This window comes from Coturnix japonica, chromosome 5, assembly GCF_001577835.2.
Source record: "Coturnix japonica isolate 7356 chromosome 5, Coturnix japonica 2.1, whole genome shotgun sequence".
Taxonomy (NCBI): Eukaryota; Metazoa; Chordata; class Aves; order Galliformes; family Phasianidae; genus Coturnix; species Coturnix japonica.
Window position 1 is genome coordinate 6,261,261 of NC_029520.1, and position 27,627 is coordinate 6,288,887.

General features: G+C 41.5%; 1 protein-coding gene across 1 annotated transcript in view; it reads left to right on the plus strand.

Annotated features, from left to right (window-relative positions):
* ABTB2 (ankyrin repeat and BTB domain containing 2) overlaps positions 1–27,627 on the plus strand; it is a 125,987-nt gene that overhangs the window by 85,798 nt on the left and 12,562 nt on the right. The window contains exons 4-7 of the mRNA XM_015863534.2: positions 21,120–21,272; positions 24,250–24,415; positions 25,700–25,789; positions 26,267–26,368. Of these exons, the coding sequence (XP_015719020.1) occupies positions 21,120–21,272; positions 24,250–24,415; positions 25,700–25,789; positions 26,267–26,368 (511 nt within the window). The remainder of the gene's footprint in view (positions 1–21,119; positions 21,273–24,249; positions 24,416–25,699; positions 25,790–26,266; positions 26,369–27,627) is intronic.

The following is a 27,627-nucleotide window of genomic DNA, read 5'->3' on the forward strand; positions in this document are numbered from 1 at the left end:
CCGGCAGTTGTGAAGTTTTGTAGGATGGTGATGTGTTGAAGCCTGGGTTAGAAACCACATTCACGAACTAAGAAAGCAGGGTGTCTTTTGGGTGGATCAGCAGATAGAGAAGAACATCTGTGAAGACTTATGAATAGCGTGGTTTCTTTGCACCTTATGCTTCACCAACAGCCTCTGCTTCTAAAGTTGATTTGAAATCATGTTAACGTGTCATTCTGAAAATTTATTATAAAAACTTGAAAAAAATTTATTCTAAAATCCTAAAAGAAATTAAACCACTTTTTCTTCTTGCTCTATTCTATATGTACATGGGGATTATCATATTTTTTCCTCTGCTTCTTGCTGGGTTGCCTGTGGGTGTTGTTTATTAATTATCTTTAATTTTTATTGAGCCAATTTGTTTTTGCTGTCTATCTTCACTGTCTTCAGTCAGTATGTTTCTGATGCTGCAGGTCAGTCCTGTCTCCTACTTTGGACGTTTCTCCAACAGCTCCCAACCATTTCTCTTTGCATGGTTTACTGGAGTTTTTCTGGAATTCAAGCTGCAACTCTATTCTATTTAAAAATCTGCACTAGATCCTATAACAGCTGCTGTCAGGGAAATTTCTGCCATTTTTTTCTGACCAGCTGTAAAGGAAATTAAAGGGGATATATTGAAATGGAGGAAAAATGGCATTAGGGAAGAAAAAAAACACCAGAATATGAGGCCCACTGAATTAAACAGTTGGCTATGAGAAGTTTGTTAAACCTGAAAATGAAATTTATTCTGCCTGGTATGTCAGAAAAGAACTTTCAGCCTTAACTTTCATGTGCTTCAGGGTATATTTGTATGTGATTTAATGTATTGTTCTCTGTGAATGTTTAATATAGCCTCTGGTAAAAAATATTGCTGGTTCACTTTGTACAGGAGATAGTTACTCATCCCTAGCTTAAGAGGAAAAATAGTTGAGGCTGCATGTAAGGTACCTGACTTATGGCTTAACAGATGAGAGCACTGATTCACCTAATGTGGGTTGGCAAACTGTGCAGTTCTTTTATTCTTCATTGAGCTACATCAGCTGCAAACTCTGCAAACTCTTTTGTGCATTTATGCCCCCTCTCTGGAATATTCTTGTGATGTACAATGCAATCCTAGTTTGTTTTCTACTGAAAAAACCTCTGTCACAAACAAGGGCCAGTAATGCTGACCTGATCTGTATTTGCTTGTGCTTCAGTTTGCAGCCTGCTGTGTAAGTCTCATTGTTGAATACTAATCTGAAGTTTAGCAAAGAGAAGGACAGCTAAAATACTGAGGACAGTAAACTACAGAGTCCTGCAGGAATGGGGTAGATGTAGTTGTCTATCTACATCTCAGCAGACAGAGGATCTTTCTTGTTTGGCCTCTAGTATGTGAATGATTTGGGTTACCAGTAGACTGAAGCTGTAGGAAGTTTGTTGATTCTGACACTATGTCTGGTTCTTCACCTCCAGGTGAAGGCACTGAAGTGGAAGGAGAACAGGCAAAATTAGACAGAAAGCACCTAGATATGCTTAGCGAAAGTTTTGAAGTATTTCCCTTTATGTAGCTGCTCACTCTATGAACATGCAGAACCCCAAACTGACTGAATTTGCTGCATAAGCAGTAAACTATCTGCTGTTTGTGTCAAATAAAAGCTACCTGAGGAGGCATTTTGCAAGTAGTGTGCAACTTGTGCAATATGTTGGTAAATGAATTAGACATTAAAGTTGAGACCCAGATGCTTTTATTCACTAACCCAACTGCCTGAAGGCTCAGAACTTGTCTGTGCCAGCAGAGAGTACATCTGTCTTTGCTGCTGTAAAAAGTCTCTCAGCTGGGTGGTGCTTTATTTATTTATTTTTAGTTTCTCAGGGATCTTAGTGTATATTGTATAAGAGATCAGACAGCATGCTTCTGGGCCATGGAGAGTTAGCAGCCATGTGGCACTCCTTCTCTCCTTGCTCTGTTTCTATTCTGCTTTTTCCCTACTGCTTATGTCAAGCTAGCTGAACTTGGGAATGCTCTGCAGTGTGAGATCATGTCCCAGAGCAGTAGAGCATGTTTGCTGGCATTCTTTATGGGATACTATGATTTGAGAAGGGCCATCCAAAGGTAAACTAAGTTTTTTCTTCTCTCTTTATTTTTTTTCCCTGTGTGGAATACAAAGCTTTTGTCTTACTTTTTACAGTGTGTGCAGACAAGATTACTCTCTGATTGATACTTATCTTGTGGAGTATTTGCTCCCTGTAGAGCACAAATTGAGGTCAGCATTCTAGTCTCATTTTACAGCTGGATGGACTAGCCTACCTAGGATTAATTGACAGCTAGGGCAGTGGAGCAGACTTAAAGCCAGAAATAGAAGCCATTGACTGCCTTCATCCTATCTCTGTTTGGATTTGAGATCTCAGAAGTACAGATTACTGCGTGTGTACAGCATGTATAGTAGGAATGTCAGTGTAACCTGAATCCTAAGAAAAGTTTGGATCCTGCATTCCATTGTGTAGCTGATAATCTGCGTCTTATAAATCAATTTTCTATAGCCAATATTATTGGTCTGCAGAAGGTTCTGAAGGTAATTCTAGGCTTGTCTAACAGTATTCATGCATCAGTCACATCAGTTGGAGCACTTCCAGAGGAGGGCCATGAAGGTGACTGGAGGGTTGGAGCGCCTCTGCTATGAGGACAGGCTGAGAGAGCTGAGGTTTTTCAGCCTGGAGAAGGGGAGGCTCCAGAGGGGCCTTATAGCAGCCTTCCAGTGCTTGAAAGGGGCCTACAGGAAAGCTGAGGAGGAACTTTTTATAAGGGCAGATTGGGGAAAAGTGGCTTTAAACTGGAAGAGGGTAGTTTTAGACTAGATGTTAAGAAGAAATTCTTTACTGTGAGGGTGGAGAGACACAGGCATGGTTGCCCAGTGAGGCTATGAATCCCCCTCCCTGTAAGCATTCAAGGCAGGCCAGATGGGGCTGTGACTAAGCTGGTCTAGAGAGAGATGTCCCTGCCTATAGCGGGGCAGTTGGAACTAGGTGATCTTAAAAGTCCCTTCCAACCCAATCCACACCATGATTCTATGATCAGAGCTTTGTGAGCTCTCTGAATTGCTGGCATGCCAAGTTTTACATGTCTGAGTTTATTAGTGTGTTATTTTAATCCAAAAGTCAGTGAACAAAAAACAATATACATCAGCAGAAGCACACAAACAGTACCCATCAGACTGGTAGTGAAAATCCAGCAAAACACTAGCAAAATTCCAGAGCCAACGTAGAATTGATCAGCCACCAACAGTAAAATTCAAGGTTTGCCAGTTTGATGGAGTTCCAGATGGAAAAGTTGTGGACACTGCAGGAAGCCAACTGCAGTCATGGGCAGTATGTATACCATATCTTTTAGGAGGGGTCAAACAGGAGCAGTGGGCTAGAGTCTAATCTCCTGTGTTGTGTTAGCAAGGTAGAAAGAAGCAGCTGAGCTATCTATTTGTGTTCTGTGGAGTATTTCCAGAAATGCCTGCTCTAAAACATTATTTATTGGGAAGGGATCTGATGCTGCCAGGAGAATGACTGTAGTTCTTTCATGCTATTTTTGAGTACTGTTTGCTCAAAGGCTATATTCTTCCAGTATTTGACCTATTGATTTAAATGAAAACATTTGATATTTGTCTTGTGGCATAAAGTCCGAGTTTACTCTGGCTAGTATGGAAACCAGAGATAGGTCTACGTTAAGAGTTCCTGATAGAACATCAAAATCCTGTTCAAGTTTGTATCTCAGCCTGCTCTGCTTTCAGATTCAAGCACTCATACTCAAACCAGATAGAGTGGAGCGGTGGTCTTACAATCCTGTTTTATTTTTCTCACTTTGTAAAATTCAGGCTGTCTTCACATACATCAGAGACACGCCATTGACTTCTACTGAGGGAAAAAAAAATGTCTAAGCGTGTATCTGTGCTTTTCTAGAGCACTCCTTTCAAGTGTCTTCTTGTTTAGCTTCTTATCAAGAGTCTGGCAGTGTTTGATAAAGAAACCCTGTGCTGTGGCTATTTCTAAATCCTCAGTGACTACCTGATGAAGATGGCTTCCTCATATCATTTTCTTCTTTTTTTTTAACAGTATTCTTAATTTGGAAAAGCATTGCTTTGATCTTACTTAGTATGTTTTTTTTCTTGATGATCTTTAGGTTCATCATTAGGAATAATTGGAGCCCTTAGCTCTTTCCCTCACAATTAGGTGCTTTCTCCCCCTCTGCTCAGAAAAGGCCTGGAACATTAAATATTAATTCTGCAGTGACTTGAGACAGGAGTGATTTGATCACATGGATCGATTTTTATAGTAGCTATCAATTCACATTAAAGAGCATACTAACAACTCAATTGTTAATGCCAATTGTATCCAGAAAGTCTTGCTTGCTATTGCATGGGCATCCAATAGCAGAAAAAGAAGGAAAATCAGGAATAACCTGCAGAGCCTGCTGCTGAGACCTGTGATTGCTTGAAATGCATCATCGACATCACTGGGAAGTATCACTGCTTTCAGAGCTAGTTAAGAACAAATCTTTTCTCCAGATGGATGTTTCCAGACACTGAGTGGTCTGTCATGAGGCTTTTTTCCCCTCTGCTCTTTTAAAGTGCAGGTTTGTGGAATTTTATTAAATGGAATGGCTACATCATTGTCTTTTAGATTTATCTGTGGCCTAGCCTTTCCTAATTCAAATTTTATATATTTATGTCTGAATTCTTTTCTTTTACAGCCATATCCTATTGTTGCCACGATCAATCAGGAAGAGAACTTGATATACTTAGTTCAGTGAGATGTGTTTTTTAAAAAGCCTGCAGTGAAATAAATTCTGGGATCTCTTGTCTGAGAGATCTTAGTATCTTCCTGCTCTTTCTGCAGCTGCATAACTAAACACATGAAAGACTTATTGCAATTCTTCTGTAAAACCAGCTTTCTGGTAAATTATCCTTCATTTACTTTTCAGGTCCAGTATCCTCTGTTAAGAGTGGGGGCAGCAACTCTGTGCTCCTTTGGGTCCTCATCTCAGGGTCTGTTGTAGCTACAAACTGTTAGTCATGCAGAACTGTGTGGGTCTGCCTTGTCAGCAGTACTGTCTGGGGTTTTACTTTGTCACTGTGATTGTTCAGAAACACAGAGGTCACCTTCCCCAAAAAGCATCAGCCCAAAAAGGTGATGGATTTTGTTTCATTTTTCCTCTTTAAAGCAAAAAAACCCCAACTTGCTATTGATGAGGGGGGATTAATTTTGTAGGTTTAGTAGAAGAATAAGAGTTTATAAATGAGTAATGGTGAAGGAAACTGATGTTACACAGGAAAGATGCTGCTAGTATCTATTTTCTGCCTGTATGAGACATAGACCAGCTAATGTTGGATTCAGTTGTGATTGTGGGATATTCATTCACAAAGAAGACAGAGTGAATGGCCATCTTTCAGAGGCTAATAACCTACAGTCGGCATGCATCTATTGGCTAAACTTAATTGTACATCAGTAGTGCTGTTTCTAGCCCACACTAAATAGCAGCACAATATATCTTGGCATTTTCCACAGTTTTGAGATTTAAAAATGTGTATATTTTATCAGGAGGAATCAGTCATTTTGTTGTGCTTCTGGTGAGTAATTTTCACCTTCCTGTTTTGTATGGTTACGTCTCAGCACATTCTATAGTAGTAACATCTACCCAGAAAAATAAACCCCAACACAAAACACTCAAACTACTGACTTCTTAGGAGCATTGGATCTCGTGCAGATTGGACATCTGCATATAAGCTCCTAACGTCCTATCTGAAAGACTGAAGAGAGATTCAGGATGAAATCCTGGATCAGCATGTTTTTTGTTTGGTTTTTTTTTGTTGTTTTGTTTTGTAGTTCACTTCTTCATGTTCAAAGATTATAAAATGGAAAAGTGAGGAGTGACCTTGCCAGTAGCGAGGGGAATTAATTGCAAACCCCGAGGATCAAATTAATCCAAGTGTAACTGCTGAAACTGGCAACACAGTCTACTGGATTCTTCTTCTGTCTTTTATGTTGTCTATATAAACAAACATTCTAGTTTTTAACTTTGCACCTGGAACAGACTAGCCTTTCTCCCATATTGCTGGCTGTAAGCAATTTGTAACATTAACTAGAGTGTTTCTAAAGTAGCCTGTATCTTCTGATCTTCTGAATTGAAATAGGGGTGTGGTACAAACATAGGTTATTTAAATTCTCTGCAGAATTGCAAGGAGAAGAACATCACTGTAATACCAAATCGAGCAGCACAGAACAGACTTCATAGAGAGTAAAGGGACTGCCTCCCCATGCCAGCCTTGGCACACAGGGAAAGTGTTACAGGTGAATGTTAACTTCCACAGTGAAACAAATATTTGGTTCTAGTAACTGTATCTGAAGCCACTCATCAAAAAGTCAGCCTATTGAAACTTTACTAGTGAATACATATTGGATTCTGTGAACAGTAGTTAAGGATTAGTATATGAAGTCTCAGATGTGAATGTGCAGAGGAACAGATGACCTAGAAGATTAGAAGGTGTGAATATGTGACTTGATATTTAAACACCTGTAAGCAGATAATCTGACTTTCCTGGTCCTCTGACTGGAAGGGCTGCTGTGTCTCTGAGGCCTGAGTGTGTGGACAGTCTGGGCCAGAGGACTGAATGTGTAAGTACTGCAGCAACAGCTGGTGCTGGTTTCATGCCAGCCAAGCGTTCATATTTCTTATCATAGATAATCCACCTCATCTCTGAGCTTGTTTGCTGTAGTTCTCAAATCTCTTCCTTTGATCCCAAGAGGATTCAGTTCATCAGACACAATAGGGATTGCAGGAGGTAAGTAGCACTCCAGTAGGGATTACTGACAGACTCCATGAGAGTCATGTGAACTGCATTTGCTGATCATATCTCAAAATTGTTGGTAAATTATCAAGGTGCCTACTTGCCTATGAAAATGTAAATAAAAATATCTGATCTGTTTTGTGCAGCTGCAAGTGATATTAAAATATTATATTAGTATATGAACTGAATGAATGTTAGAGCTGTGAATACCCAGGGTTGGACTGGCCAGTTTCCAGAGGTCCCTTTCAGACCAGATGGTTTCCTTCTCTTGGAGCACAGCGAAGCTATAACAGAGCACCTGTGCTTAGTGAGTGCTATGGAACTATCAGTGATGACAGACTAGTAAGCAAACAGCAGTTTCTTGCATGAAGACCTAGCATCCCTGGGAGCTCTTCCTGGAGTTATTCCACCAATATAACTTATGCTGAAATGCAAACCCTGTCTTATCAATTTGCTGATCTGAAATAATGAACCAGTTTGATAGAGCACTAGAGGAAAAATAAATGCTGCATATCCACAAGATACTAGGCAAACAAAAGGAAAGTAAAATTGGGGGATCTTGATGTCATTCCATTTTGCTGTGAGACCATAGTGCTTGGCTTGGTAGAATACCAGTGAGAGTTATACTGTGTTTTCTTAGGTGATTTTCAGTGAGAAGACTCTGATTAGCCTTATTTTAGACCCTGGGTAGGAGGAAATAATCATGGAAACTATTTCAAAACATGCTGATGCCAAAAGAGTGGGTGGGAGTAGTTGTGGATTGCAAAGGGGAAACCTTTTGTGATAACTTGGTGAATGAGAGGAGAACAGTGGGTGCTGTGTGTCTTACTTAGCAAGGCTGTCAACACTGTCTCCCATAACACACTTATAGACGAATTTGATGAGGTATAGGCTAGATGAGTGGGAAGGGAGCTGCTGGGCTTGTCGCCTCCTGATCCGGTGACAAATCAAGTCTGCCAAGTGAAAGTACCGTGCCTCCACGCCCGGGGAACAGACAGGACTCACACACAGTGTGTAACACTGCAAGTACAAGTTTAATGCTGTGCCACAAACCCTATATACTGGTACATATGACTTCCCTTGTCAGATACCCATGACCTCCATGACTCCACTGCTGGTGCATGCAGGCACCACCTGCCCAATACCCAACATCTCCCCCCTCTTTATTATCTGCAGCCCCTGTAAAGGTTCCCCTGCATACTCCCTGTTACCCCAAAGGTGATTTGCACATCTAAGGCTACTCTGCAAAGAAATCAAACATTAAACATATGTGAAAAACAATTACACTGACATAATAACATACCAAAGAGATGAGGCTGCAGTGCCTATAAACCTGAAAACATGAACAGCTTGGGCATTAAGCATACCTTAGGTACTCCTGGCAAAAGCAATAGCCAGGCTATTGTGGAGCGTGCACATCAGACCTTGAAGGGGCATCTTTGTGCACTTAAAGAGGGGAAGGCTGGAAGGGACTGAGCTGTGCCCACGTGCTCTCCTCCTGTGTGCACTGCTTAGTTTAAATCATCTAGAGAATCGGATGGGAGACCATCAGCTGACTGAACAGACACCAATAGGTCAGGTCCTGATCAGACCTGATGGAGGGCTCAAACATTTGTGATGAGCATCACGAAGTCCAGCTCATTACTGATATATCCCAGGGGTCAATGGTGGGATCAATATTGCTTAACAACTTAATTAATCATCTGGATAATGAGATAGTGTGCATCCCTAGCAGGTTAGTAGGTGATATGAAACTGGGAGAATCTTTGATACATCTGGTGTTACATGTGGTGACTGTGCTGCTGTTCAGAGGGACGTCAGTAGGCTGAAGAACTGGTCAAACAGGAATCTCAGTTAGGATAAGCAAATGGAAATGCTCAGTCTTGTGTCTGGGAAGGAATAACCCCAGGCACCAGTACATGCTGGAGACTGATAAGCTGGAGTAGCTTTGCAGAAAAGGAGCTGGAGGTTCTATCACACAGCATGTCAAACATAAGCCAGCATTGTGCTCTTGCTGCAAAGGTGGCTTATATCATCCTGGGCTAAATTAGAGGATTTACAGCAGGTGGAGAGAGAGATCCTTACACTCCACTCTGCCCTGTACAGGTACAGTTCTGGGCTCCCCTGTAAAGAAGAGAGATGGATATACTGGAGAGAATCCAGCTAAGAGCCACAGAGATGATGAATGGAATGCAGTTTCTGTCATTTGAGGTGTGACTGAGAGCTGGGGTTTCTTTGTCTGGCTTAGAGAAGGCTCAGGGAGATCTTATCAGGCTCTATAAATATTTTCAGTAGGGAGGGAAACGAAGATAAAGCCAGATCCTTCTAATTGGTGCACAGTGAAAGAACAAAGACACAAACTGGAATACAGAAAATTCTACTTTCATGTGATAAAACTGTACCTAACATGATAGAATCATAGAATCACTCAGGTTGGAAAAGACCTCAAAGATCATCAAGTCCAGCTGCAGCCTAACTATAGTACCTTAACTCTAACAACACTCTGCTAAATCATATCTCTGAGCACCACATCCAGATGGCTTTTAAACATATCCAGGGATGGTGACTTGACCACCTGCCTGGGGAGCCTATTCCAGTGTTAAACTACCCTTTCTGTAAAGAAGTGTTTCCTAACGTCCAGCCTAAACTTACACTGGCGCAACTTGAGGCCATTTCCCCTTGTCCTGTCACCTGTCACCAGTGAGAAGAGGCTTGTCCCACTCTCACTGTAAGCACCTTTTAGATACTGGAAAAGAGCAATAATGTCTCCCCTCAGCCTCCTTTTCCCCAGACTAAGCAGCCCCAGCTCCCTCAGCCTCACCTCATAGGGCTGATTTTCCAAGTCCTACATAAGCCTCACTGCCCTTCTTTGGACCTGCTCCAGCACCTCCATGTCCTTTTTGTACCGAGGTGCTCAAAACTGAACACAGTACTCAAGGTGAGGCCTCACCAATGTAGAGTACAGGGGCAGGATGACTTCCCTAGTCCTGCTCACCACACCATTCCAGATACAAGTCAGGATGCCACTGTCCTTCTTGGCCACCTGGGCACACTGCTGGCTCATATTCAGCTGCTGTCGACCAGCACCCCCAGGTCCTTTTCCGTCAGGCAGCTTTCCAGCCACTCTTCCCCAAGCCTGGGTTGGTTGCCTGGGGATGCTGTGACCAAAATACAGGACCTGACACTTGGCCTCATTGAAACTCATGCTGTTAGCCTTGGTTCATCGATCCAGTCTATCCAGATCCCTCTGTAGTGACCTTCTTCCCTCTGGCAGATCAACACTCCCTCCCAACTTGGTGTTGTCTGCAAACTTACTGAGGGTTTACTCAATCTTCTCATCAAGATCATCAATGAAGATGTTAAACAGAAGTGGCCCCAGCAGTGAGCCCTGGGGTGCTATGATAAGAACACTGTAGCAAGTTGTCACTGTTGGTTGTACAGGCTCTGTTCTTGGAAGTTACCAGAAGCTGGTCATGGTCCTGAGCAACCTGCTCTAGCTGACCCTGGTTTGAACAAAACCATCTCCAGGGGTGCCATGCAACCTCAGCTGTTCTGTGGTTCTAGTGGCAGTTTTTGTCCCTTAAAGTTGCTTTGTGTCTGTCACCTGGTAATTTCCCAGTCATTGATAAGTGTCAATAAATACTTCTAAAGATCTGTCTGTTCTCTTAGCAGGTAATAACTATTCCTTACCACTTAACTGGAGAAGCAGTACCACCTTTTGACAGTCTTTGCCCTGGCTGTTACAAAAGTTTCTTCTGAAAAACACTGTTACAGTAGATGTCAGAGCTTACAGGCTTTGACCCAAAGCCATTTCTGGCACGTCTCATACTTGTGAAAATGTTTGAGAACTACACAGCTAATTGTTGGCTCATTTCTTTAGTAACAAAGAGATGACAGCCGTTGTGTGTGTGTATGCTACCACTCTGCAATTGCTGTAACTACAGCTACAGTAATTACCGTAACTGCTGTGAAGATTTCAGTGTTAAGTTCTTGGCTTCTGCACTTAAGTTTCCATCTGCTCAGATCAAAAAGAAGGTAGGAGAAAATAAGAGCCTGTTGAATTCGTTGCTTGTATTTTCCAGGCTAGTACAAACAAATGCTCAGTGCCTGTAGACCCTCTATGTTATGTATTGTTTATTGTTTGCTATTCCACCATCAGAAGATTAAGCAGCCAAGTAGCATAAAAAAATAATAAAAAAGGAAGGAGCAGTGATGCAGGAAGAGTTAGAACAGAACTGTTATAGTGAGTGTTACAAAAAAGATATTTTACAAATACAGAGGCGAATAAAGCAAGGTCTCCTGGCTTCATTTTTTCAGCTTTGGGACAGCAGCTACCTGTTAAAAGTTGTAGAGGACTGACTGAGCCTCTATTTGTCATTTAATATCAATCTGTCTCCATTTTTTCCTAAAGATAATTCTTCAAAGATAACCACAGTGCTCCTGTAAGCAGTATAAGCAAAAAGTAGTGACTGTGGATGAAAAGTTCTGAAAATATTGCCAAGAATGATGGGAAAAAGCCAGCAAGTTTCTTCTTTTTCAGTAATTGCTGTTTCCAATCGAAGTTAATATTATTTCCTGTTGGACTAAATTACAGACGTGCAGAACTTGCCTGTTTCCTGAGGAAGGAGTTAGCATGGCCCTTATTAAAGCATCAGCTAAATAAAGACACAGTTTGGGGTTTTTGCAGTGCAGCAGCCATGGTTGGCAGATTGTTGGGGTTTTCTCTCTTATTGCTCCTGACGTCTTTGTTACAGAGACCTGAGAGCTAAGCTCTTCTGAAGAGTAAACGTTTCTGGGTATAATTTATGGTAATAGCAACAATCATTCTTTCTCTTTGACCTTGTGGGGATTAGAAACTAAGCTTTCCCTGGGGTAATCCTAGATTGTATGTCTCTGCTTTGTCTCCTTTTAAAGGAGACTCTGGCAGTTTGCATTTCCTGGTCCCCTACCTACAAGTGCATGTACAGCCATGACCTGGTTGTCACTTAGGATGCTAAACTGTGCAGTTTTCATCAAGTGTTCTTATGGTAAATGCTGAGCTGACTGTTTTTAAAAGTATGCCTGCTCTGCGATACAAATCCTATTCAAATGAGGTACATGTCTAAGCAGATTCAGCTCTGGTTTGTGGATTCTTCTGGGGCTAAGCAAGCACGTGCTGATACAATGCATGCAGGTCTGATGTGTTTGCTCAGAGAGGAAAGATGATGAACCATATTTTACACTCTGTACTTATCAGTGTAAATCTGAAGCAGTGCTGCTGAAAGAAGTACATTAAGTCAAACTGCTGGGATCTTCAGTTCAACTGAAGACTTTGTACCTAAAGATCTTTCTTGCGTGGTGTAGAAAGTATATCTTAAAGGCTAGAGAACAGGGCAGAGAAACAGAGGCTGTAAGTATTTATTCCTAAGCTTGCTGGAAAGCTGCTACTATTCACTTAGCCATTCTTAACCTCTTCAACTCCTCTCAAAGATATACTTCCAAAGAGTTGTAGGATCTTCTGATACAAGTGCTTTAGAACTGCTAAGATTTTTCAGTACAGAAGTATGAGTTATCCACAAGATAACACTAGGAGAAGATTGATAAGCTATTTGAGAGGAGTATAAGTAGTTTGGTATGAAATTATAACAGGACTATTGTAAGCTGCTCAGAATGCATCTTGCTGCAATTATATTGCTTCCAGTATCCAGAAAGTGCGATTAAGAGTTACCTTTATGCAGCACTGCACTGTGCCAGGTAGCTGTGCTGAGTCCCCTGATGTGGCTGCCAAACTTTTTGGGAAGGTTCTCTCTGAAGAATTTTGATGCATTGGAACACCACAGAAACATATGTTCCTTAAATGACTTTCCATCTGGGTATCCTATTTTTCCTTATACAAGAAATGTTGCAATAGTTCAATTAACTCACTTTGGATCCTCTTTTTGTCTGCAAAAATCTCTATGTTGAGTTGCTTATTTTGCTTAATCTTTGTTCAGGGGTAGGTGACCAAACCAACTTAGTTTGACTACCTACAGAAAAGTCATTTACCCAGGTGTAAATTTTACCCTCACTATGTACAGTTCCAGCATGTACTCAGGGCTCAGAGGTAACAAAGGTGAAGAAAAGCAAGTGAAAACTACTTAATTCCTCAGAAATTTTTGCTGCTTCAGTTTTCTTTCAGGTAAAAACTCTGGGAAGAAAGATCTTGGTTTGTCACCTTCCACGTGCATTTTATTCTTCCTTTGCATTTGAACTTACTGACTGGAGCAGGCAGGTATACATTGAGGTACTGAAACACAGAATTCTAACTGACATTCACTAAGTGTGTATGTACTTTATTTCTGTAAAGCAGGAGTTTGAGGAACAAAATGAGAGATCCTTGAAGACCTGAGAGGAGTATGTTCATTGAACAGCTTGCTAATAAGGCTCAGATAGGGTTCTCTCACAAAATAATTTTGAAAATGCTGCGGTTGCATCTATTTCAGCAAGCAGTGATGTAACTCCTCGTCATGTTCTTTCATTAATGCCGTGTGTCATGTGTCTTACCTGGCACTGGCTTAGAGAGATGAGTACTGCCTATTCATTCACAAATGCTACACCCTGTGGGCTTGATTGCCTTTTATTCAAGAAAAATGGGTTCTAAAATTTTGGTTATTTAGTGGAATCTTCTGTGATTGTAGTACAGCAGCCAGAACCTGAGTTACATAATTACATCACTGACTGGAATGAATGCCTGATTTTTGTTTACCTAAGAGAGCTCCAAAATCAGTTCTGTTCATCTGCACGTACTGGGGTGATTCTCATGCCTTCATGCTAAACTTGCACGAATGTAAAAAGCCTAAAGATTATTTACATTTTCATTAGGAATACATTGACATTGGTGTCAGGTGAGATTAATTTACAAGGAGGCCATGCACACAGTAGCATGACATAGCACAGAAGTATAACATCAGTCAAGCAATGGAAATAAAAGTTTCATCTACCTTTTTGCTGTTCTGAAATATGAAAGAATCATCTTTTAGTCTTTAAATGTTTAGCTTCTATCTACCAATATCTTATGCTTGAAAAATTGTCTTATGAAATATGAATCAGATTTTAGTTTGTGCTGTAAAATAAATGGAAATGTTTCCCGATTTATTGTTAAAACTGTGCTTTGTTCGGGATTGTCTTTGTTCAGCAGAGCAAACTTTTACAGTTATAATTAAACAGTTCTGAGTATTCCAGAACTGCACCAAAAATATTTCTCTTACTGCCTCTTTGTTCCCACAATTGCGACTCAGGAGCTTCAGGCAATTTTTTGTAAGCATGGCAATGCTCTGCATTCAAGATTTTACAACTGGGCCCTGAAAATTAGTTCTGTGATTGAATCTGGCAGATTGGTTTTGGCTTGAGAAATCAGCATATGTTTTTAACATATGCACATTGGCATGACTGAAGTTGTAACTAACAGGCCTGTTATCTCCATCTGACTAGTGTTTGCAGGAATAAACCATAATGGGCAAAAAAAAAAAAAAAAAAAAAGATGGAGGAGGAGTTGTAACACTGGATAGTGAAGAATCACACTGAACCCAGGTAAATCTTCTTGCAGGTAGTGCACTGTGGTTTGCTTTCATTTGCTAGCCTCGCACCTGGAATGAACTGTAAGAATACCTCTTGGTTTTTCTGGTCACAAGATCAAGGTTAATCCAAGAATAATAGACAACCCATTCTGGCTTTCTGCCTGTGTTTGTTTCTGCCTATCACATAGCATGTTGTTACAGGCTCTTTCAGTTAATGCTTGTAGTTTGCACTCATGTTTCGCTCCAAACTGGATCGGTGTTTTCTTTTGCAGCAGGAATTGTGCTTGTAGCACATGGCAACATCTTTTCAGTCGGTCTGTTTGGGTGGCTCCTGATTGTGGGGCCCTAAATATCAAACCGATTCAGGTTGGAACAAACCACACCGGCCTCTTCTGGTTGTTCTGCAAATTCTCAGGGGCCCTTTTGACTGAATTACCCAGAAAATCCACAATAATTGACTCTCTCTTTTCTCTTTTTATGGTAGTCTGCTAATGGCTTAAAAACACAAGTAGAAGGGCACAAAGGGAATTCTTCAGATTTTGCACACAAATAGATTTTTAATGACAGCTGAAAGGTTGGTGCAGATTGTGACCAGTTGTGTAACTGAAGACAAGCTGTATGGGCCTTCAGAAACTTGAACTGTAACACCACAAGCAGCAGAGAGTAATGTGTGAGAGGCATGCAGAAGTGAGGTGTCCTTGCTGCTGGCCACATCAGGCCTGAGGGGCAGCAGAGGGGTGTAAGCTTCCTTCAGAGCAGCTACAGTGAAAGGCCTTGTCCTGGCAAAATGGGGGAGGCTTGGAAGCCAGAATGGTTACCTTTTTATATGGGAAAGGCTCAACAGATGTGATGCAAATGAGCAGTTCATTATAAAGTCCAGACCTGACCAGAGCTGCTGATCTGCTGTGTGAAGAGCTGGGGAAGCTCACAGCCACTCAGATGCTGCATTTGAGACCAAGGCCCTCAGGGATGTACAGAATTGGCCTCTGCTTGTCTGGTGTTACAAGCTCACACATGCATCATTGGCAAGTGCTGTTTTCAGTGTGAAGCATGAGATTCAGCAAATCTGTCAACAAAGTTGCGTCTAACCTTCATGCAAGTGATTTAAGCATAGAGCTGTCTATTGGTTAGGGCTTAAGGCTGCAGTTAGGTCCAGAGTTATGCAAGAATTGCCCCTCAGTTCACCTGCCTGATTGTTTGCAGTAAGCCTTAACATTTGGAGAACTTTAGGATGTCAAAGAGTGGGGAGGAGCAGAAGAGCAAATCCAGTGGTATTCCATTCCATGATGTCTCCTCTGTTGAGGTGATTACTTGCAGTGATAGGGATCAAATGGCTCTGTGTGCTCTTGAGGCTGATGGAAGTAAGTCACATCCTTAACTAAATCATTATGGCGATGTTGTTATACTTAAAGCTATCGTGTGTATTTATCTGACTCTTATCATCACCTACGTATGGTTTAAGTTGGTTTTAATTATTTTACATCTGCCTATAAACTGAGTTCCTTTTGCCACAGCATACAGATGTTACAAATGTGTTTCTAGATTACACATGGCACATTCTAGAACAACAGAAGCATTTGCTTTCAGTCTGAAAATTGTTTTTCCCTGTTGCTAAAACAAGAAACAATAAGGAAATCATACACTAAAGTATCTTTTTAGGATTCTTAGTGAGTACCCATGTACTTAATGCTTTTTTTTAGTGAGCTTTTTTTAATGAGTTTTTTATTGTGATTTGTAGCTAATGTAGAATAAAACCTGTCTCATTTCTCAGTGAAGCTTGCAGACAAGAGCAGAAAAAAAATGATTTCTGTGGTTGCTAGTAAAGATCAGAACTGCCATTTCTAGATTAAAACTATTCTTGTATCGTTTTATGCTCTATCAGCAGAGGAAATTGTGGAGGCAGACTCAGTGCAGAAAGGATCCCAATAAATGTAATATTATCCAGATGTTTTTCATTCTGTTAGTGTCCCACTGAAGGATAACTCACTAAACTCTGGAAGTTAGTGTTGTGGCAGAACCAAGCCAAGACCTTAGCAGCTTGATAATGATCCACTAAAATCTCTTTATCTTCTAAGACATGAGCCAATCATTGTTTCAAGGGAATTCAGAAGAAAACATTCCCTTTAGGCCAGTTGGCTGCTATTAGATTTCTTTTTCCATTTCTGTGAAGAGCTGGGACTCTTTGCTTTGAAAGACGTGGCATTAGTTGAGATGATCTTTGGATCAGAATGGGGATGGCAATTCCTATCTTTTTTTTGTAAATGTGGTAGGTTTTTGCAAGTTCAGTAAAATATCTTGAATATGAAAGGAATGGCTCCAGGCTTAAGCTGGTTGTGTTTTGGAGTAAAGATTTTGTGTTTTTCTTGTTACTTTATTCACATATAATTACATACCCAGTGAACTTTCTTTGCTGCAACTTGCAGAATGGTTTAATGTTTGAGAATCCAAGCTTTAAGTTTGCCTCTGTTTTCTACTTTGACATTAAATGGTTTGGTTTGGGATACTCTGTCTTGCCTCAGAGTCTTTTCCTTCTCCAGCTCGTTAAATATTATTCTTTTTTCTTTTTGACTCTGTTGTCATACTTGAGTTTTTTCTGTCTTGGTGTAAAGTTCAAACAACGCATCACTTGGCTGCCTTCCTACACAAATCACCATATACCTGTAGATCGATCTTATTCCCACTTTTTTTACCCCTACATAGTTCTGCTCACTGTACGTCTGTCTCCCAGGACCCCTCATTAGGAGCTTGCTTGGCCACAGGACAGTCACCAATATTCCTGCTTGGCACACTGCTCCTTTACCTTCCTGCACATTTGCAAAGCGACTTTTAAGCTCATTCCTTTTAAAAACAACAACAACAGCAACAAAGATGGGGGGAGAAAGTGGGAAACAGGTAATACTGAGAGCTTTTTCAGTATCGTATGCTGTAGCTAAACAGAAGGAAAAGAAGTGGCAGCAGGCAAAACATCTCCTCCTTCTCCACTCCCCCTTTATTCATCAATCTTGTCACTGGACCCTCCAGGCAGGAGGGAGGAATTTGGCACTGTGCAAGTTCCCTGTAGGGAGACTTACTCTTTTCATTTGAAAAGCCAGGTGTTCCTCACCTCCAAAACTGAAGCTCCACGAGCATTTTCTTAACATTCAGTGTTGAATGGCATACCAATGGCATCATCTTCTGACTCCTGTGGAGGTCTCGCCTTCTCTGCACACAATTAATTTCCCTCTGCCAAAAATGCCTTGGCCTTAGGGTTCTTAAAAATTCTGACTAGAGCTGGCTTTGGAGACTAGTTTCTTTGTGATGAATGACCTAACTCTGAAAGTCTGTGATCCCACAGCATACCCTCAGAGATTGCCACCCGTGATCCCCACATGCCAGTCGTGTCCTAGGCAATTGTAATCAGTTAAGTGCAGCACATTTCCAGGGAAAAGCTACAAACCCTTTCAACAAATGAACTTGCTGTAAGTTCTCTGCCAAGTGTGGCTGCCACCATCCTTCTTGATTATGTCTTCATAGAAGAATGCATTTTTTGTTCAAACAAGGGGAAAACAACAACAATAGATTCCATTCTTTCTCAGAGCACATCTCCAACCTGAGCCCCCTGGCAATGGCGGGTCTGACCGGTTCAAAGTGGAGCGAATGTTAAGCAAGTGATGGATAAAATATTGGTGCTCGTGGTGTTCTCAGATGTTACTGTGTTTCTTTACAAGGCATGTAGTAAGCAAGGAGTGTTCTTTTCACTTTTTACTGCTGTATACTATCTCAGTTTACATGTAAAATTGCTCTCTTATAAGGCAGGATGACAAGAAACTGAACAAAGCAGTGATGGCATTCTTCACAGAAAACACAGTGTGTGCCCCCAGTGAACTGCTGCTGGGAATATGACAGTTTCCCAGGGCTGGATCGCTTCATGTGCAGAATTTAATGAGCTGCCAAATGCTTCCAAATGTCAGAAAATTATGAGGAAAATGCACTGTCCAGAACATGGCACAGACAGAAATACATAGATAGAAATTCATTTTTTAGCTTGCGGCATCTTCCCAGTTAATTTTCCGTGGAGTTTTCACCCCTCCATCCTCCTCCGGTGTTTTTCAGACTGTGAAATGATCAGTGTTTCCCTAGAGGCAGACAGAAGCCCAGGTTAAGAGCCATAGGGATGACAGTTGCATTTATTTTCTGGAAAAAAAGAATAATTGCATTTATTTTCTTAGTGCAGTGCAACCCAGCGTTGGCATTTACTTCAGCTGAACTGCATCTCTCCCTGCTTAGATCATGCTGCTTGCGTAATGTATTGTCAGGGAGAAAATGAGTGAAGAAGTGCTGCTGCTAGCATGCCCACAAGCATACTGTGAAGAAAGGAACAGAAGGAAGAACAGAAATTCCATCCTCAAGCTTGAAGTTTTCTGGGGAAATAGAGCCTGTAAGCAAAATAGAGATTGAGCTCATTACTGATAGAATAATTATTTATTTGCTTGCATAGTGAAGTGAGTGGTGTGACTGGGACAGATTAGGACAGCAGCAAGAGAAAGTCATCCTTTCTGACACTTATTGCAGTCTGAAGTCTGTTCTCCTTTGATGCAGGGTAACTAAGTAGCATACTGAGGTGAGTTTTAAAGCCTTTGGAAAAATCTCTTGTTATTTAAAACGAACAACTTTTCCTTCCCTTTCCTTCCCAGCCAGGCTTTTGTTGTTCAAGATCTGCTTGTGCCTGCAATCCATTTAGGATCCTGGCACATGCCAGTGTTTAAAAAATGGAGGATTCTTCCTAATACGTGTTATTTCTGGTGCAGACTCAATGGTATTTTCTGCTGGCTGAGCACAGCTTATTGCAGCAGCATAACAGCTACCCAGATTTGGCTCACTACCTGGAAGGCAATCTGGTCTCTGCTGGATCAGCATGGTTCTCTGTCCAGTGATGATCCCAATTTGAAAGCTTCAGGGATGCTGTGATGTGGCCAAAATTGTGCACAGCCACAAAAGGTTCCAGATATGTTTACTTGTAAGATGGGTGATTAATTAATTGCACTTGAGTATTTCATTCTAGTCCTTTTAAGCATGTCTTTCTGTGCTCGCCATTCTGGGAGGAGACTAGAGGCTCTGCTAAACACAGAGCCAGTTTAGATACTGAATTTAGGCTCCTCCCTTCGATGCCTGAAGCTAAAAGGTGTAAATGCTGGCTCTGTTGTAGGCCAGAAAGAAGTTCTCTGGAGCCAACTGCTGAATACATCTCCCAAACACGAGTTGTCTGGATTGCTGCTCTTCCCTCAGGGCAGTCAGTCAACTCTGAGCTGGCCGAGCTGCTTATTGGCTGCAGTGATCATCCCACAGATCTGGAGTGAGTTAGTAAGCTTAAATGGGCTGGGGAATTAAAGCTGAGCTTCAAGGTCTCTCAGCTGGTGAGCTACTGCAAGGTTTTCATAGTGAAGGATGTAGGAGCCCTAATATTATAGTTGATTGATGTAGAAGAACACTGGTAAAAGCAGCAAGTCACGTTGAGAACACTCTTGCTCTGGCGGTCCTGGATTGATCAGATATTTAGACAGACATGTGATTTTGTAGATATTTCTTTGCCACTGAGAAGGAAAGGAGCAGAGGGAAAATAAGCAGGCTTGTTTGGGAGTAGAAAATGGCAACTTATTAGAGTGTGCTTTGCAACTGGTAAAATTGAAAGAGCTAGGACATATTAGATGGGGTAGAATTATTCCAGCCTGAAGGATGTTCAAAGCCATCCAAAGGCAGTTCTGCTTACAAATCTCATTATTGATAAAATGATTTCTAATGGGATCGGCGCTGCTCTCTCTCACTGTGATGGCAGATGTGCACACACATATACGTGCACTGCTTTGAAAATGCCTTTCATGGGTTCAACTGCTTTCATTAATATCATTTTATATTTTCTGGTATGCATCTTTTTACTTCCAGCTTTATAAAGGAACTTGTACCTTATCTCCTCAGTTATTTTCTTTTGAATGCTTAAATGAAAAGGGCTTTTTTTCAGCATGAGTAAACTCATTACTAGAAATGGGAGAGGTGTTTCCAATTACAGCTGGCACTTCTGAGCCTCACATCATGGTGGCAGGTATCCCTGGGGGAAATCAAGCAAATAACAGATCACTCTGGCTGTGTAGTGGGAGATGAGATATGTTGTGTATGAGTGTTATGATACCCATATATTATTGGGTAATTTTAGTGTTGTTTTCATTCATGGGAATGAATTGGGGGGGGGCTGTTCATAAGCTATCCCAAAATGGCTGTTGGCACTGTTGTTAATGCTATATTTATGTTGCTTTATTGCCTTGAAATTCCTGATATAGACTAAAACCTCACTGTGTGGGTGCTGTACAAATTAAGACCAGGTAAATTGTTTTGTTTTGTTTTTTTCTGCAAGTGCTTACAATTTGTTGTTTGTTATACACGTATTCTTCCTCCGAGTTGTCTCCATGTTGGTTATTTCTTGGATTCTACTCATTTGTCCCCGAGTCCAAAGTGTTGCAAGTTTTGCTGGGGAAAATGACATAAAAGCAAAGCTGCTGCAGCAGTTCTGCAGTGGTCTTAAAGGGTCAATTGTGCACAGTCTCTCACCTGCTGACCTGCTGCCTTGTTGAGCAGGAGGACAGAGCTACCTTTGCAGGATGGGCTTTATCTGACTGCCTCTCACATACAGGCAGAGGAAGTGATGAAATGTGCTGATGCTGAGTCCTAGCAGAAGACAGCAGACCCACATTAACCATGGCATGTTTTCTCCTTGTTTACGCAGTCCCTTCATGCTTCTGCCGCCGCTGATGGAGTGGATGCGAGTGGCTATCACCTATGCTGAGCACCGACGCAGCTTAACAGTGGACAGTGATGACATCAGGCAGACAGCCAGGCTGCTTTTACCTGGGCTGGACTGTGAGCCCAGGCAGCTCAAGTAGGTGGACTGAGTGCTCTACTTCGCATGTTTCATAGGAGTGGGATCTGAGAATACTGTATATATAATACGTGCTCAAGGTTTTAGGAGGAGATAAAGAACCTTTGGCCTAATGCCACAGTTGGGGTAGAAGGATTTTGTCTTGCCAGAAGTTGTGCAGGAAGAATGAGACAGAAAGATTGCAATATAAATATTCACTCATTTATGCCTCAGTCTTAATTATAAGATAATCTTTTGCTTTCTCAGATGCCCTGGCGAAAAGCCTAAGTACCTATTAATATCCTCCTCTTACATGTACATCGAACAAGGATTTATAATTAGCCTGGTTCATTAGCACATCATAGGTATTTTACTCACTGTTTGTTGTCTTTCAAAGTTGCTGTCACTAGCACTGCTTTTGCTACCAGAGTTATATCTTGAACACTACTGCAGGTTTTCTTGAGTGAATTTTATCTGCCATATTGACTATGGGTTAAATGAGGGGGCTGGACACATAAGTAATGATGAATGCCACTTCTGTCTTTTTCTTTCAAAACTGAATCCAAATTCTGCACCTCAAAGGAACCCCCCTCTATCTCTGTGGTAGTTTTTTTTTTACACATTGGCACACAAAACACAGGTGGTCCCTTACTTTATAGATCATACCTTAAATAATAAGGCAGGGATTTGGGTGCTTGTTTTTGTTTCCAGTGTGAGGAAAAACAAAACACTTAAGAGACAGCCTGTGCTCTCCATCCACAGGCAGGGGGAAGCCAAGCATACACAGGAGCTGCCATCTGGGCATTGCACGGGTGCAAGCTTTATCCTAGGAAGCGTGCGAGTTTGCCTCTCTCTGACAGGGTAACAAGTCACGCATGGAAAACCTGCTGTGGGTACAGCTGCTGCACAGCAGTTGTGCGTGTGTGAGCTCTTTCCCTGGCTCATGGAGAATGCTGTAGCTTTTATCACACTCTAAAAGAAAAAGCTGCTTTGCCTCTACCACAGAAGTGCATGCTGTCAAGCAATTACTACAGACCGGCATGTATACAGTATTTTTCTATTGGGAAGTTTTGCATGGCCTGAGCTTGCAGGTCCCTGAGGAGCAAAGCCCATAAATAGTAACTTCAGATTGCTGACTCCAGATGTGCTCCTAGCACTTCCACGCCAAGAACTGCAGCCCACCTCTTTGCTCTGTCCCTCTGACAGCTCTCTACAATGCCTTGCTTTGCTCTTTGCTCTGCAGGGCTCAGCAGTGCATGGTGCCCCCATCCCTCTCCCTTTGCTCCAACAGCGCAGGGTGGCTTGTGCCTCTTAGCAAAATAGAATCAGTGTGCAAAAACAGATACCTGTACTTAAAAAAAAGTAATTTATTCTGTAAGGTTCAACAGCTTTCAAGTTTATAATGTCTTGTTTCACTTGTTTGCATAGGATAATAATAGTGATTATATAGAATATGATACCATTACTATATAATAATATTGCAGCATCATTATACTATGCCAATTTCCTTACTAGAGAGCAAGATGATTTATTACTTAGGCTCTATTTAGGATTCATATACATCTAACAGTAAGCCTTACTGTACTGCATGTGTCCTAACCAAGGATCTGGATAACTAAGAGATCTTCTCTTCAGATATCTGTGCTTGCTGCCTGGGAGCTGCATTTTATTTATGGATGTATTTCCAAAGAGCGGGTGACTCTGAGTCTGTCACTCTGCTTCCCTGCTGACTCCTCCTCAAATTGCACCCTGATGCAGCTGCAGTGATGCTGTTTTCCCACATGCAATGGGACTGCTCACCAGGCCCAGGAGTGTTTTGTGAACTCAGCATATTTTACATTGCAGCTGGGCCCTATTTGTCATCAGCCCCAATGTAGTTCAGAAGCATACAAAATGTGCAGTTGAATTAATACTTGGGTATGATCCATTCCAAGTCTTTCTTCTGTTTTACTTATCTGGCAGCCTATACAGACTTTCCAGGTCAGCCTCCTTGAAAGAGTCTCACTTTTCAAAGGAACTTGGCGAACTACTATCTCACTCACTGACAGGTTGCAGAAGGAGCTTGTGATGAAACCAGACAACTAGTAGAGAAGGCACTCACCCTGAAATAGCATCAAAGAGCTGAGCGTATCAGTGCTCACCTCCAGTTTGGGAATGTTTGGTCAGTGAGGGAGATAGGCCTCCAGCTCTGGAACTGACAGCTCTCAGCACAAGCAGAGGGATTTACATTTCTGGACTACTTCCAAATGAGATGAAGGCTATCTGATAGTTACCTGGAGGATAAGGAGTTAACAAAGCCTCACAGAAACATTACCTCATTTCCATGAAGAACAGGAGAAGAGATGAGATTTGATATTTTTGGGGGGGCTTTTTATGAAATTTGTTGAGTTTTTTTTTTGTTTTCAGAGAACAATCTGAAAAATAAGGATCTTCCTTCAGAATAACCATCCAGCAGTCAGACAGCCTAATGTTCTCATTATAGTACTACTACTTGGCTGGTGTTTTGTATACGTGTAACCTTCTCTACATCTCTTTCTCCTCCTTGGAATATGTTCTTGTCTATGTATGATGCACTATCATGTTACAGCCACGTCCTATCATGCAGCAGAATGAATGATAACTCAGTTGCTGCAGGTTTGCACCCTGCGAGCCCTCCCACCACACTGCTGCAGTAGTCTGGTCCACAGGTGCCCTTGAAGTGAAAGGCTGAGTGACAGGGAATAAGGATTTCTTTCTGTCCCTCCCACAGAAAGCACTGATGAAATTCCTCTTCTTGGCACCATTTTTTCCTGTAATAGTAAAAGAATTTATTGTTTGTCCCTAAGAACTAAAGCTTCTATTTCCAGTATGACTGAAGTTTAGCCAGATTGCTTCAGAAATGATTACATGGTGTGCAGTAGGTAAAACCATGACATTTCATAAGCCTGATTTCTGTAGGAGGAGGTGATGTTTAAAAAAAAAAAGACAAAAAATCCATAAGTTGTTTTGTCCTCCACAGACCTGAGTGCTGCTTTAGTTCCTTCCGGAGACTGGATGCTAAGGCTGCTACTGAAAGATTCCAGCAGGATCTGGGTTTCCGAATGTTGAACTGCGGAAGGACAGATCTGATCAATCAAGCAATAGATGCACTGGGAGCCGATGGAGTTAATACCATGGATGATCAGGTGTGCCATATAAACAGATGCATGCACAATTTTTGCATCAAATTATGTGTTCCTTTCCATGTAGGTTGCCTGTTTGAAGTGAACTGTCTGTTCTCAATGCAGTGTGATAGATGAAACAGCACAGAGAATCCCAGTAGCACTGATTTCAGTCAGTATTAGCTTTGCTGAAAGCTCATCATGCTTTATTTTCACCTGTTCCCTCCTAAGCTGTGTTTAAGCATAAGAACTTGTTACTCTGGGAAGTCTTTAGCTGCCTCTGTTTGTGCTGTCAGTTCCATCAAGTAACTGCAGTCTGCTCTCTGGGACATCATTCAATACACTGATTTACCTTCTAATTAAAAATAATAATAATAATAATAATAAAAACAACATCCACCTCTCCCAAATAAACATTCATTATAGATGTCACAGCAATGAGAAAAACCTGTCACATCTCAAAAACAATACGTTATTTACCAGTAGGGAGGATTTACATGCAAGTAGAAAGGTTTTCAGAGCCAGTTGTGAAATGAGTAAATCTTCCACGGTATTTTCTAGCATCCTGCAATTTAAAAGGTATATGAAAATGCATACAAACATGGGCAGAACTGCTCCTGCTGAAGACTACATTTAACTATGCAGTCACCTTATATTTGCATATCCCACATCAGTTTTCTGATCACAGACGTATCATTTCACAGGTGCCCTTGACATCGACTTTGTTAAAGTGGCAGATTTATATTATGAAAGTCTGCCATTTACTTCCTTCATTATTATTTTTTTCCTTAAGTTTTTGTAGTTTCTGCTCATGTAGCCCTAAGGACTTTTGTTCTTCTAGAGCAGAATTGCCCTGTTCTGATATTTTGCCCTGAGAGCAAGCACTGTTGTATCATGACACTCCTCTGCAGCCAGCCAGCAAACTGGGAGAAGTTTTGCTTTTCTTCTGTGTAAGGACCCTGCTTTGTAGGCAGCTTTGGAAAGGTTGAGGACTTGCTACTGTCATTTATTTATGGCTACAAATGGTACAAAAAAAGAAGAAGAAGAAAAAAAAGCTATTTCTTTTTTGCAGCCTATGAAGCTCAGTAACTGTAGCAGTCTTGACCTCTGATTTTTGACCACAGTGCCTTTCCTTATTAGCATGTTGAGTCAGCCCTACACTGAAACCAAAACATTTTCAATGTATACCTATGCACACACACCCACACCCACACTCACACTCACACTCTGTACCTATCATTCAAACTCTGTATCCATGACAGATCTGCTGTTGATATAGAAAGGTAACTTTTTTTTCCTCCCCTAAAGGGTATGACCCCACTGATGTATGCGTGTGCTGCTGGAGATGAAGCAATGGTCCAAATGCTTATAGATGCTGGAGCAAATTTAGATATACCAGTAAGTAATGGCGTACCACCTCCTCCTCATCATCATTCATCCTTAGTCTGTAAATTAAGGAGAGCAGTAATTAAATCACTATCAAATTTCTCCTACCAACTGAGGTCTTCATTTCTGGAAGATTCTGCCACAATCTGAGGGCAAGGCACTTCTTTCAGAAGTTGCTGCTTCAGAGGTTTGGGAGAGGGGAAAATACCTTCAGGACTTCTTGGAGCACTTACTGGCATGTCTAATAGGCATGGTCGGGTGAAGGGGCCTCCTTCCTTAAAGAGCTGCCACTAGGAGAAACCAGTAAGCCCATTAAAAATGCCCAGAGGACAGGACAGAGTGAGCTGTGCTGGCAGTGTTTACTAAATGGTATTTGTTACTGCTCCCTGGGGCCATCACTTTCAAAGGGAGAGCCAGTTATGTGGAAATCTGAAGATTATGGAAGACAGATGCTGCAGTGGTTAATAACTACCTGGTTTCCTTGCCCAGGTTCCCAGTACCTCTCCACGATACCCTTCAGTCCATCCTGACAGCCGGCACTGGACTGCTCTCACCTTTGCTGTGTTACATGGGCATATATCTGTTGTTCAGGTAAGCAGAAGAAAGTCTTCAGTCAGGAATCTTTGCCCAAGATACTGAGGGACTGAAGTGCTTAAGCATCCACACACCCTGCTCCCTCTTCCATGGAATAAATGCAAGGGCAGCAGAATAGAGTGGAATCCTTGATATTCTGCTCAGACTTCAAGGGGAGCTCAAAACCAATACCAAAACAAGACAGTGACTGCTGAATTTAATTTACCTTCTGCTCAAAGGGAAAAAAAGATATAAGCAAATGGGGGTTGTATAGTCATGTTTTGTGTATGTTTGTAAATAATTACAAATACTTGATCTCAAGTGGCAAATTGCCAGCACAGCCTTTGGTACTGCAAGGGCTGGGCAGCCTTAATTTACATGGGAGATAATGGTGTGATTCTCTGTAGCCAGATGGATCACAGCTCCTACAGGACTGCATACCCACCGTGTTTGTTTGCTTTAAAATTTTTAAGGATTACACAAAATCTTTCCTTCAGCAAGCATCTTTTAAAGGGTTGATGAGAGCTTTCTCTTGATTCTGTGTATGAAATCACTGTTCCATGTAAGGCCTACTATAGGATAATTACCTGAAATAGTTGGCATCTCAGCTATTCATTGGCAAACTAGCCAATGAACCGATTGTCAAGCCCTACAAACTCTTTTAGTTTTATAGTAAAAATGTGAATGTATGTGCCAGTGCCATTAATCAGGGATGGCCGAAACTGCTTAATTGTGACAGCGTTACCCGTTACAGCCATCTGGACACTCACGCTCAGAGGAAGAACCTCTGCTGCTGGCTGGAGCACAGTGCTCATCAATGTTGCTACAGTGGTGCTGCTCTGAGTGAGTGCCCCTCTGCTGATGACTGCCAGCACTGCTTGGCCATAGGAGATGCATAACCACTCCTTTATCTAGGATATTTGCAGTTGCCTTGTGAGTAGATTAGTGTGTTCAAAGAAAGCCACTTCCATGCATGGCAAATCACTAAGGCTGCTAGAGCCTTCTTAGACAGGCTCCACAAGGCTTGGGAGAGACCAAGGGCTATGTTTGGCCTCCAGGGTTAATTCCCTGAAGGTGTATCCTGCTTCCTGCCCACATCATGAGACTAAACAAGATGAACTCCCTATGCTCAAGAGACACTCTGATTGCAGAGCTCTTTTTAGTTGGGAAATTACAAGCAGTAAAACCAAGTTCATAATAAGAGATGTCAGCTGAGAATTTTATTTTTTTATTTTTTTTTTAAGCATAAACTCACTGCTGAAAGTACAGTAAAGGAA